The 13865-nt window shown below is 38.5% G+C and overlaps 1 protein-coding gene across 5 annotated transcripts in view; it reads right to left on the reverse strand.

Annotated features, from left to right (window-relative positions):
• Positions 1-13865, reverse strand: part of RALGAPA2 (Ral GTPase activating protein catalytic subunit alpha 2) — a 327987-nt gene that overhangs the window by 15372 nt on the left and 298750 nt on the right. For all 5 annotated transcript variants that reach the window (XM_075064508.1, XM_075064510.1, XM_075064509.1 and 2 more), the window contains one exon: positions 11222-11343. In XM_075064508.1, the coding sequence (XP_074920609.1) occupies positions 11222-11343 (122 nt within the window). The remainder of the gene's footprint in view (positions 1-11221; positions 11344-13865) is intronic.

Raw genomic sequence — 13865 nt, forward strand, 5'->3', positions numbered from 1 at the left:
CATCTAATAAACCTGTTTTACTGGCTGGCTAAAAGTCACGTCTAACTGCAAAGTGGAGGTGCGTGCAAAACCCTCTGGCTTCCCCAGGACCCCGCCTGGGCGAATTCACTGTGGGAAGTGCACGAAGGGGCATACGCTAAATGCTCCAAGGTCAAACCCCAAAAGGTAAAGCCGTGTAAGCTTCTTGCCCTAAAAACAGTCTACTCCAAGGAAAAGGAGGCTCCCCAAAGTCCTAACTGGCTTTGTGGGGAGCAGTTCCAAAGCATCGCCCAAAAACTTCATAACAGCTGGACCATAAAAAGGAGTACATATTTAAATGGTTTTCCTTTTCCTTTCTCTGACGTCCAAGTTTGGCTGGGAAAACTAACATCAGGGTGTTTTGGTTGTAACTGGGTAAACATTTCCTTCATTTAAGGAAAAGATTGAGAAAGGAAAGCTGGGTTTGTAACATGCAATGCTTAAGTAAATAAAGACAGAAGGATTAGCACTGAGGCAGTTATTAAAGAGTTTAAAGCCTTAAACTATGAGAAAGAACCCTAAACTATTCTACTATTATCCATTCTTTGTGTTACTGTAGTCATGGACAAAGACATCATTGTGCTAGGTGCTGTACAAACACTGAATAAAAAGACAGTCCCTGCCCCAAGTAGCATACAATCTAAGTACTGTATAAGATAAGAGACAACAGATGGATACAGACAGACAGGGGAGTACAAGTAAACAATGTGAGAATACTGGTCTGGATGGCTGTCAATGGTCCCTGCACATCAACAGCTTGACCATTGTCAAGTTTTTTGTAGGATATCAGGGCAAAGGAGAGTGCTGAGGAAGGATCTGAAGGTGGATAATGAAGTAGCTTTACAGATTTTTAGGGGAAGTGCCTCCCAAGTGCTTTGGGCAGCATGGGAGAAAGCACAAAGATGCTTGTTTGAAAATTTTACAGGTGGACAAAAGAGTCTGGCATCACAGGCCAATCAGAAGTGAGTATAAATAGTCTGACAGAAAATGAGAGATGATAGGTAGAGTGGGGATTGACAGGGAAGACAAGTAGCGTATGTTTGATGTGATAGAGAAGAGGGAGCCAGTGGAGAGATGCAAAAAGAGTGGTGACAAGGTCAAAGTAATGGGCTAGGGAAATAATCCTTGAAGCGTCATTCTGATTAGCTATGGGAGGGGCAAGATTGCACTGGTCAAGGCTATTGCAGTAATTGAGGTGCATGATGATGAGAACTGGGATGAGAGTTTTAGCTGTGTGAATACACAGGAAAGGCTGTATCTTAAAGATGTTATACCGAAAGAACTGGCATGAATTAGTTATAGGCTAGATGTGAGTTCCTGTCAGTTTTAGCACTGACCCTAGGATGTACAAAACAACATGTAATTAACCTATAAGCCATGACAGGTCTATTTTCAGGATATTACAGTTATGTCTACTGTTAAATAAACAGCCACAAAGAAACTCCCTAGTAACTCTGCTTAGTTCAATATACTGTACTTGTAAACCTGCATGGACACTGGTTACCACAGTTATAATCACAGTGTAACTGGAAACTTTTAGCCTCCATGTTCAATTCAGTATATTTTGAAGAAACCATCAGTTTAACAGACCACTGTGACTGCATTCACTCAGAAACAAACATGATTTAAACACATTATGATCAGAAATGCAGCTCTACAGTAACAAGCTCCAGGAGTGTGGGAAAGGAAAACACTAGACTTCCATTTGCACAATGTGTTAAGAATGTCATGTCTGGTGTAATGTATTAAAGGATTTGATAATATTTGGTTATAAATGATCACTCATTTAAATTTTTATTTGGAGATCTCTCATTTGTAGCTTTTTGCTCAAAAAATTATTAAGCCACATATTCACTACATAATCTAACTTTTAGTTATATTTGGAGGATTTTTTTTTTAAAAAAGTTGAATTTAAACTGAAAAGAATATACATGAAAATGCTGCATGTGATGTACACCATAGCTGTGACAGCTGTTATGCAGCACATTTCTTTGGGCCAGCAGAACACAAAAAGCATATAGAGGATGTCAATGCAAAGGACAGCTTAGCCCTGACTCTGCTGGAGACTCAAATATGATAGCACTCAGCCTTTATTTTTAGCATCAGATGCAAAGCTAACTGAAGTCCATGGAACTCTTTCCAGTGACTTCAATTGGCTTTGGATCAGGCCATTGGTAAATGTCCAGAGGAGGGTGTAAAACTACTGTACATAAGGTTAAAGGTAATAATACCTAGCTTTTATACAGAACATTTCATCAGTAGATATCTCAGTGCTTCACAGTGTTTAAATGTATTTACCCTCACAACGCCCCTGTGAGGTAGGGCAGTGCTATTCTCCTCAATGTACAGAAGGGCTAAGTGACTTGCCAAGGTGACATAGGAAGTCCGTGGTGGAGCAGGAAACTGAACAGGGGTCTAGACTAGTGCCCTAACCTCTGCGCCATCTGTGGTTCAGAAAAAGACAATCCCCTGACACTAAGAGGCACTTGAAATATTTCCAGGGATGTGAACTTATCCTGAGAGAAGCTAATCAGCCATGACTCCCATTGAAGGCAATGGGTGCTCAACACTCCTCACTATCAGGCCCTTTGTTATATTAGAGAATTTAAAATCAAAAGCAATAGTCTACAATAAAGAAATAAGTAAAGCAGTGAGGGCTCTGATTAGCCTGAGGCCACTTCCGCAATTTGTCGCCAGCTAGCAAAAGCTCCACAAAGCTCCTAAACTCCACAGCCAGGGGAGCTACAATCTGTCTCAAGGAAGTCTGTCCCTTTTGAATGAGGCCATATAATGCTGGAGATCACCTGAAAATGCCAGCCAACCCTGCCGCCTTCTTGGGGTGGAGTTGGTGAATGGGAATGACACCATCACACAGGGGGCTGGCTCAGAATTGGCTGGCTTGCTGGCTGACATTTGTCAGCCAGGAAAGAAATTTTAAAGGGGCCATACTGCCTGGAGCACTCTTGCTGGCTGACAGGTCGAGCAGCTGGAGCTGTCAGCTCGAAAGAAGAGGGAGGCCCATCAAGTTAATATTTCTTCCTCTACAAACTGATTGCTAGGGAGGACGTTCTCCCCACCAATCCATTGTCTCTTCCAGAGATCATGGAGAGGAGAGCTGCCCCTGACCCAACCAACAATTTAAAGAAACAGGACCAGGCAGAGAGACTGATTGCTCTTCGCAGATAATAGCCACTAGCGCCATGCATAGTGGTTATAACAGTCCAGGCCGGGAGTAGCTCCTGTAGCCTAAGCAGCCCTAGGGGGACAGATACAAATTGTGAGTAATGGTATGCAACGGGTAGGGAGAAATCCCGCCCTGATCCCCCAGACAACTTCCAGCCACACACTGCTTTTTCTTCCCTTTGTAGAGCAGGACGGCCTTTCCACATGGCAGTTTAATCCTTTTGCACAGCCATTATATGCAACCCTGACCAGATCTCTAAAAGAGAGGGGCCCAGATCCTCAGCTGGTGTGAATCAGCATGCCTTCAGTGCAGCTCACCAACCTACACTGACTGACACCATCTCAGGATCTGGCTCTTGGTATTTACTACAGCTTTTTGTCACTGATTTAACAGAGCAATCCTGACACACAACTTATACAGTACTTCTTTTTCCTGAAAAATATGCAAATCATCTGCCAACATACACAATATTAAATAAATTAAAAAATGTTAAGCATCTGATCAACCTACAAAAATCAGGAGAACAGTGAGTTTAGCTTGTGTCTTCTTCCCACATTCCATTGCACATAGCTAGTGGAGGAGTCTGAGAATTCTGAGACAAATCATACTCATTAGCAGATCACTGAATTAAAGAGGGTATGGTAGCCCGAAAGAAGAAATTTCATTACTGGAAAAGGAAAAATGACTTTGGCTGTAATTTTCAATGTTGTACTTGTGACCATGGCAGACATTTGTGTTTGAATGAGATTTCTTCATTACTGCCAAGCTGTTAACATGCTTCTTCAGTGAAGTTACAGTTTTGCCACAGAAATGACTCTGATCTTCCAAATTCACCATTTAGGATCCAGAAGATGGAACAGAATTTCTGTGTTATGTTGTCTGAACACACTGATTCTAAATTTACTATAAAGAGCCATACAAAATTATGGAAAATGTGAAATGGATTTATGTTTCAGTCAGATCTAAGATTTCCCCAAGATGAAAGGGTAAATTTTACTCCTCCCTGTAAAATGGGGTTTCTATGGGGGACTCCAACAATCTGAAAACTACAGATTTTTTTCTCCTTTGTTAATTCAGTTAGCTCCACCAATCAGCTGACAGAAACTTTGGCACCTCTTCATCCTTAGGTACCAAAGCACACTCTCTGGCCAGTTGATAGCTTCCCTAGATGGAAAGATCAAAATCTCCTCCTCTGCTCAGGGGGGGCTCCAACAACTAGAATGCTGGGCCTGGCCTGGCAAAACCCAAACCCAGACTGGGAGGACTTATCTTGGGAATTTTCCAGATGTTCCTTGGACTAAAGCACTCAGAATCACAGGTCCAAAAGCTGCATTGGTGGGAGCTTTGATGCAGATGATAATAGCATGGATGGAAGGCCAAGAATCCATTTGACAGGTTTCCTGTACTTATACATTCTCTCTCTGCTTAGGAGGAGACTACGTTATTAGAGGAAGGAGCTCTAATGACTATGGAATAGGGAGACTGCTATGTATGCTTCCTTAATACATACACAAACCCATTTAGTGATGACTTGATCCAAATGGGAATGATCTACCTCTTTTGTGGGGGACGGAGGGCAAGGAAACTGAAGAAACCTTAAATTCCCTATAGGTAAAACTGAGGACAAAATGATAGGAAAATCAATGTCAAGATCCTTATGGAGCTCAGAATTAATCTTGTGAATAGATCTTGGAAGCAGATGAAGGGTTACTTTATGGGATACCTGAAAGAGGAACTGGCATTGTAGGAGAGGGCTGCCAGCTCACCCACTCTCCACGCAGAGGAAATGGCTAACAGGAAGGTCACTTTTAGTGAGCCAAAATAAGAGTCCCAATCCCAACACCATATGCTTGAAGGGAGAGGTATGGAGCCACAATGGAACTGGCAGCAATGGAGATAGTTACTAAATTATGGTTTCTAGTTATTGAATCCGAATTTGGAAACAAAAGGGTGCTTTAGGCTTGCAGTACCTTAGATAGTGAGAGACGATGACTTTACTGAGGATGTAACTGTATGGTCTATATGGGGCCGAGTACCCCAGAAGATGACACACCTTTTTGGCAATCTATAAAAGTTATGCATAACCTTAGGTAAGGCAGGCTTGACATCAGGTTTCTTACAGGACTCAGCGATTAACTCTTAAATATCTAAGTGAATTCGGGAAACTCTGCCTTGGCTTAGACAGTAACTTTCTCTCATCTATTATCAAGGCTTCAAGAATCTATCCTGAGGGTCTTGTGAATCTCCCTCCTATCACTAACCTCCTGGCACCTAACAATTTTTAGAATGCAAAGTCATACTGAGTTCAATCAGACTTTGCAACAGACTCCATATTCATCATGATTTGTTATGTTTCCTCTATATTTGGAGATAAAAATTGTTTTTGAAATGGAAGAATTGATAGTACAGGAGCGATCCAAGCACAATTCAGGCACAGGCTATATACGATACTTCAGCTACAGCACTCCAGGGTGGTCATGCAACACCCCTGAGGCAATTTTAGTTTTGCGTTTTTCCTGATCAGAAAATGTCAAACTGCCGCATGGTGTTGTGAAATGGACCTATCTCCACTGCAGAAGAGGAAGTCGCCCTCAACCCGGGAGGGTCCCAGGGCTCAGGAATCAGCCTGAACCCAAAAGTCTACACTGCAATTTTACAGCAGTCTAAGCGCCGCGAATCTGAATAACCTGACCCAGGCCAGTTGCGGGGTTTAACTGCAGTGTAGCCATACCCAATGTGTTCACAATGAACAGCGAGGAGTATAAAGAAAAAATAAAAACTAGAAAAAGTGTCTTTTGAAATAACATGGCTGCACTGAATGTTTCTTTCCCTTCAAATAACAAAAGGGATCAATGAAAGCGAAACACTCAGCAAAAGGTATTTTAAAAAATAGTACATATGTCTTGGGCAGGAAAAACACTTTTATTATACAGTCTAGAAATAAAAGAAAGGTTAATTCTTTTATATCTTCTTTAAACAAAAGCAAAACAAACAAAACAAAAAATGGAGCAATGAGGCTGCCAAGTTTCAATCTTATGTAAATAAGCATGCAAGAGTTCCACAGCCTTAAAAACCTGGGAATGCTGGAAATGGCTACAGTTCCTTAACTGAAGTGTTGCTCCTGGGCAATGCTACAATACTCATTAAAGAATCCCTTTATCAACATATAATATTATTGGGTGCCACAGTTTTCCTATATAGTTTTCCTGTTAGTCCAGTGACAATAAATAAAGACTGCTTAAAAAAAAGTGCAAGCTGAGATTCATTTGTCTTTCTTTTCATTCTGCAATAGCCATCGGCTACTAAAAAGTAAAGATTTACACTATTTATATGCTTTCTGATAATGTCAAGCATTATGCTTTATTTTCCAAATCATTAGCATGCACAAGAATGACCTCATGGTGAACAGATGCACTTGGATATGGCAGTGATTAGATCAGTCCTCTCAGCAGTCAAGTGTGCCCATCCAATTAACCCTTTGAAGAATCAACTGCAAGTCTACAATATTAAAAGAATGCTTGCAGATACAATTTCTGGATTCTCGTGTCACTAGAAAGCTACCATGATGAGTATCCAAATATGCAGCACAAAGCTCTTTCTAAAGGAATTGTTATTTAAAGTCTGAATATTGATTCCCTTTTCTAGAACTTTCAAATGTTTACATCTTTTAGCAGTTAAAACCACTGGCAGGCTTCTAATCTTATATCGCTACTCTATTTGTTTCATCAATACGGGCAATTAGACTTGGAAACATATTTTATGCACCTGTTAATACATATGTATTGACCATTTAGGATTGCTTTTTTGAAAGGATGCACCATCAAGTTGCACTTTCTGATGTTTGTGTGGAGTACCAGTATTTTGTCCAACAAAGTTGTTTTTGTTTTTTGGCCAGAGAAGGCAGGAGGAAGAAGACGAAAAGATTGTAGCTAAGAACACCCTTTAAAGTGGGAAAATCTGCAGAGGGACAGGATGAGAATAATTAAATACTGTAGAACGACTAAGGACTTCTTGGGTTGACTCTTATACACAGTCTGATTAAAATAAGGCATGTAACGTACCAGTTTAGCAACAAAGGACCTTATTCTGATCTTTTGATCCTAAATCTGCACTTCCCATAAATGAGTTCTGGGGTGTTCATTCTACTTAGCATTCTGTATTTTCAATGTCTAAGATGCATGGAGCTCTAACACTACGTATAAAGAGTTAAAGGCCCTGGTCCTACAAAGATTTACATAAATCAGTTGGACTACTCCCATGCATAAAGGTAAGCACCTGCATAAACGTTTGCAGAATGGGAGCCTAAGTTAGTGCATACTTTATAATCCATGTCACATGCGAGTCTGGAGGCAACATCCATTCTGCAGCATCTCGCTATTTGCTAGTAGTCTGAGGTTGTGCAACAGAACATAAAAGCCCCTAAAAGGTAATTAATAATAACATACAAATTGCATATGTTAATAGCTATATTTTCACTGCACTAATTTATAGTATATCACAGGATGCTTTTTGAATCTTATGTTGCATTAACTGCTTAAAAAATCCTAGATAAAATAAAACTGTACTACTCATTGATCCCTGGGATTGTCTATCTGTATATACAGTGACCTTGGATTATGATGAGGTGATGTTGAGGATAGGATGAGGGGGAAGAATGGGCCCTAAATTCACCATGAAAGCTTAAGCTGGTAAGGGTCAATTTTTCCAGTTGGCTTGCTGCTTGGAAGAGCATAAAAACACAGATAGATAGGCCTGCCTTGGGCAGTTCCACTTTTCTTTGCAGGTTTCATTTCTCTGTTTTGGGATGGGCATTCCCCTCGGAGTAACCTGAGATCTTATCAACATGTGTCAAATTTCTGAAATGGAAGAATACCACCTCCACACAAACTGCACAGCCAACCTGTGCTACATAAACTTGTGAATAAGACAAAATTCTGAACTACATGAGACATGATGGATGGTAGGACGTGCAGCTAGAGATACAGCGCTGGCAATACTTACTAGCTGAAATTATCACAGCTTGTGTTTGCTTGCACTCAAACTTGCTCTGGGAATAGTTCACATCAAAATTAACTCACTCCCCTTTTCTGGACATTCATGTGAATAAATAAATGAATGTGAACTAATTAAAATGAGTTTAATAGCAGCTTGCTTTTTATTTTAAAGGAATGGCATTACCATCTCATGAAGGATCAAAATATTCCACACCTGCCCATAGAGATACAAATACACACTGTCCTGATTCATAGTTTTATATATTGAGTTGGTAATGGAAGATCTACTGCAAAGTACTAACCTAAAATGTGATGATAATGGAAGTATTATATGAATCCAGATGTCCCTGATCTTACAGGTGAATGTATGTGGGCAGACCACTGTGCCCATGCTGAGCTCCACTGACTGCAGTTGGACTCTGTTGGATCTTTTTGCAGAATCAGGGCCTATATTAGTGCTTAAGCCCTAGGACTATTCAACATTAACAACGATCGTGGAATTACATGAGTTATATATGGTTTCAATATTGACTTAACGCCTAAGAGTGCACAATCCTGAAATCTAATTATAATAGAACTCATAGTAATCCTGACACTAAACAATTTAGCAACTACGCAGTAAAAGGTAAAAGTATGGATAGATTTTCTTTTAATCCTGGAATAGGAAAATTCCCGAGTCATGGATTTACATGTCTTTGTAAAGGGTAATATGACAAGTAATTTTCATGATTTAGGAAGTTGTCTAATCTAGAAAATTCTATTTTAAAAATATTAAATACATTATTCTCTTCTAATACATAGCTTGAAACCTTACGATACAGAATTTTCTAAAGCCCATAAATGAAATGAATTTCTCAAGTATACAGTTTGCTGTGTTGTTTTTCCAACATTCTCTAGTTACAACAGATCTTTTAAAACAGATATTAACTGTCTTGTAACACTGAGTAGACTAATGATTTGCTCAGTCAGAACAACTTGAAATCTTGGAGGCGAATAAGGGAGACTGGCAGGGGATGCTTATAAATTCAAGCCTGGATCGGAGTTTTGTGTCTCTGACTATAGCTGGGAAAACTGAAATCCCAGCCCTGAACACCCCTGAAGTTTGGAGACTTGAGTTTTGGTATCTGACTCATGACTGGCCCTAGTATTACAACAGGCTGAACTAAAAATATGATTCCAAACATACCCAAACTTTGGAAGGCTAAAAATCAGGATCTGAATTTTGTGACAAGTTCTGATTAAGAAAAATTAAATCACATAAAAAAATTATTCTAGTACTTAATGATTATTTAACAATTCTTCTGAACAATTTAAATAAACCTTAAGTATTTTTTGCATATAACAGATATAATAGAATTTAGATGTTATTCCATAGTAATGTCTTTTCTAATTATGTTTAATTAGATCAGAATAAGATGACCAAGTAACATATGCAAATGTGGTGGAACAGAAGTATGGAGGATTGATGAAGACAATAAAATATGCTTAAAGTACTTTAAAATTCTGCCAAGATGCCTATATTTATTTGCTGATACCTACACAGATAAATGACTCAAAGTTTCTAACAAAACTGGGTATGAAATCTACATTTCTACTGAAATTGATAATTTTTTTGTCTCTGAGTTTTGGCAGGGCGTATAAAAGAATTTAATTCACAGCTGTTCTACTTTTTTAATGTAGAAAACATTAATCAAAGCTTTAAGTTATAAGCTTTTCTAATGTTGTTTAGTATTCCAGTTCAACAAAGATCAATAGAGGCCATCCCTGTGTTTCTTGACGCCTCTCCAGGAAGCAGAGGCGCGATTATGTAAATAGCACTGGTTCCCCTTTACTTCTGCCAGCTTGCTTATCTCCAAAGCCTTCTGCCTGCTGCTACTGGCGACCAATACAAGTACATGCATATACCTCTTATCTCCTAACAAAGCTCTGAAAGCTCAAGGATTGGAGCCAGTAATGTTAAACAATGATGCATGGCTGATTTTATTTGTAAGTGATTTATTTCAGTAAATTTAATTTCTTCCTTCAATTTTTCAGTTTAGATGGAAGATATTTGTTAACAAGTCAGAATATAGGGAATAAAGCAGATGTGTTGAAACATTTATACAGGGTTGAAATAATCTATTTAACAATCCAGAAGAGTATCATGAAATAATTAGAAAGTGTACACCCAATCGGTGCAAAGAAGGGATTAATGAATTCATCAGGCACTGACTGTATACTTTTCCACAAGAGAGAAAATTAATCTTTAGGGTGCTAGAAGCCTACTCTTCAACATGAATGTTTCCTTTTAAAACCGATTTATCAAGGATAATTAAAATGACAAAGTAGCAACTGGTATCTTACTGACCTTAGAAGTTAACTTAAAATCTTGTTATGACCTACAGAACACATTCACTGAGTTTTACATAGATATCCATCTTTAAACAAGGTTGATGAAATAATTGTTGAAATAGAGTTTAAAAATGAGATTCCAATCTAGGCATTGGTAGGAACTTTGAAATTTGTCCACACATATATCAAATATTAAAAGGGAAATGTTAGCATACTGTATTACTGTTATAATATTCTAACAGAACACTATCCTTACATTTCTTCTGCATTAATCCCTGACCCTGGTATCTCAGCAGCATAATCCCCATTTAGCATTAGTAGCAATGGCTTCTACTGTGAGGAACTATTTTTCGATAAGTAAGCACTGATTCAGGCATAGCTTTTGAACAACATATTCCCAGCTCAGCAAGAAACCCACACTCCTGAATGAACCAGAGCACATTACTGAGAGAAAGTTCATTAACCTTGCTAGATTCGGGGGTTAACAGGATAGCTGAAGAAAGGAACTGAGTGAATAGCTCTGATGCAAAACAAATTAAAATGAATGTCATCATTCCTTTTGATATTCATTAGTTGATTCAGAGAGAGAATGCTCTTCTTAAATTTGCAAGCATTTATCTACAAAAAACAGGTGTACATCTGCTGCTCAAGTGCTTCTTAGTGCTAAACAGAAGAATAACGTACAGAGACTCACCAGTTCCACTGAGAGAGTAGCTAGGAGAGGGAGAAAAGACTTGAGCTGCAAAATCCTCAAATGTCTTTACTTCTTTGTGATTCTGGATTATTGCTTCAAGATACAGAGCTCTTTCCTCATAACTGCAATAATCGGGTTAAGGAAATGCACATGCAAAATTAAATGCTGTTACACAATGTCCTAGAATGCTAACAGTTCAATCCATACAAATACATGTAGAGAATTACATCATTGGTGTGAAAAATATGTCTTTCAAAATTTCTTTAAAATATTTAAGATTTCTAAACAAACACTGAACTGTAAAAACACTGTACTTTTTGAAATTATTTAGCCTATCAATTTTTTTTAGCTTCAGCACAAATATCATTATTGAAAAAGGCATGGTTTAGTGACCGAATCCAAGGAATCTCTGAAGTTAGTGAGGATGAAAACAAAGACTCTAGAAGTATATTCCTGAGAAATAAACATTTTTAAGGTGAAAAACCATAATGGCAACAGAAATGTAGTGCATGTTTAGCATGCTCCTGATGGATAATATTTTAATTACAATTATTCTTTTCATCCTATCAAAAATAATTTAATTGGGAGCACAGGTTATAGGGAAAGGGAAAGAATACACGCAACTGATCATTGTGCTACTTAAAATAAGGAAGTATACAGCACTGACTAGGATTCCTCAGCATGCAAAGTTTACATTAAAGTTACACTGTAGAAGGTATCATCGGATGTACCAATAAATTATACATATTAATAAAATAAGACCTTGTATTCAATACAGTCTATGTAATACAGACAGCAAAGCAATCTAAACCAAGATTATTGCCTTTTAATTAAAACTCGGCAACCTGGAACACGCAGCATTCAAATGTGTAATCAAAAACCAGTCACCAATAAAACTTACAAGCGTAACAAGCTGAAGCAACTTTCCAGCTGTCTTAATAGGACCCCTGCTTGCTGCAGCTTTCCACAGTGGAGAAAGCAAATTTTTTCCTTTTGTGTGCAGCTTCTGTTTTCTCAGAAGGTGAATCATGCATTTCCAATAACAGGATAACGTCTGAAACAAATCTACAATGGACTGAAGAACCTCACATATGACTTTATGAATTAACACTTGAAGAAGCCAGTATGACATCTCATTCCCCATTTCCTCATTAAAAAAAGAGTTTCCAGATCTTCATTGTGTTTTTGTCATGTGGAAAAGCATGCTAATTCTACATTGCATTAAGTAGGAGAAAGTACCAATTCATAATTACCAAATTATGAGATGATGAAATAACACCAGTGACTCAATATAATGTAGGTGATTGGATTTTTTTTAATTGAAAAGCCTACATTACTTATTAGAATTATTCCAAGGTGCAAGTTTGTAGTTTCTGCTACATTAATATGATACTTTAAAAATGACTGAACATCCTTTTCAATTCAGAGTAAAATAATGGAGCATTAGATTTCTAGAGCTCTATCTCAGTAAGGATAATCAATGTGTTTGTGTCTTAATCATATGCAAGTTACTGTAGTCACTGGGGTTAAAAGACATTTTAGAAAGATTTTCATGCTAATGGAGACAGATACACATAGGATAAATCCTTCTAAAAACTTTTATTGGGAAACTGAAGAAAGAAAATTAATACTTAGCATTTCAGAGATTGCACCTGCTGACAAGTTTATTTACTTATTTTCTTTTAAAGCCCAGCAGAACACATTCCTGATAGCACAAGTATTAGGCTGAGTGTATTTGGGGCTGCTTCACTATTATAGGCTGAACTCCTGATGACTCTTGTTAATGAATAGGCTGCCAAACTTCCTAAGAGAGGAGGCACACGCCTAGACCCTATTCTAAAGGGACCGACTGATGCCATTCACATCTCATTATGAACATGCTTATTCTGCACAGCACTTGGCTGTTGCCAAGGCTCTGTATTCCATACTGCCACAGCAAGCCGCTGGTCCTGTTAACAGCAGGATGTTAGGCCTGAGTGGCCGTCTGGCGAACAGGCACTCTGACACTAAGCTGGCACGTGCTGGCGCAGCAGGAGCAGACCAAGGCGTGACAAATTACTGAAAGAGCTAAGCTAAACTTATGGCTGACAACCACCTGAGCCTTAGGACCTCTATGGGCCTGCCGTCATCTCTCAATTCATTGCTCACCCTTTTAGTCTGCAGTATGCTTGTGGGCCAAGTTTAAACAAGGCAGATACACTATAAAGGCTTTTCATGCTATGCCTAATAATGTCCTGCTGTTTAACGAAAGGCCTTGCACATCTAACACAAGCATACAATGCAATAAACCATTGCTAACAAAACAGAAGTTCCTATGTATTTTGCGAAATATTGCATGGAAAGATAGCAAGATGGGGCCCTTGCTATGTTAATCCATAATAAAATGAATTATGAACATTCTTATTTAGGAGGCTGAAGATGTCCCTAATATAGAAAAAGGCAGAGGGAATAGGTCCATTATCTTACAGTAACAACATAAAATAAAATACATGTAGGCAGGCTAAGCAAAGCAGAGATCTACAAAGATTTAACATGCTTGAAAGGCATAAAAGGAATTTTTCATTTCAAAAAACCAAAACCAAACAATTTGCACTTGAATTTCTCGTGTGTGAAAGATTAAAAGCACTACCTGTAGCTCAATCCA

The sequence above is a fragment of the Chelonoidis abingdonii genome, chromosome 3 (assembly GCF_003597395.2).
Source record: "Chelonoidis abingdonii isolate Lonesome George chromosome 3, CheloAbing_2.0, whole genome shotgun sequence".
Classification (NCBI taxonomy): Eukaryota; Metazoa; Chordata; order Testudines; family Testudinidae; genus Chelonoidis; species Chelonoidis abingdonii.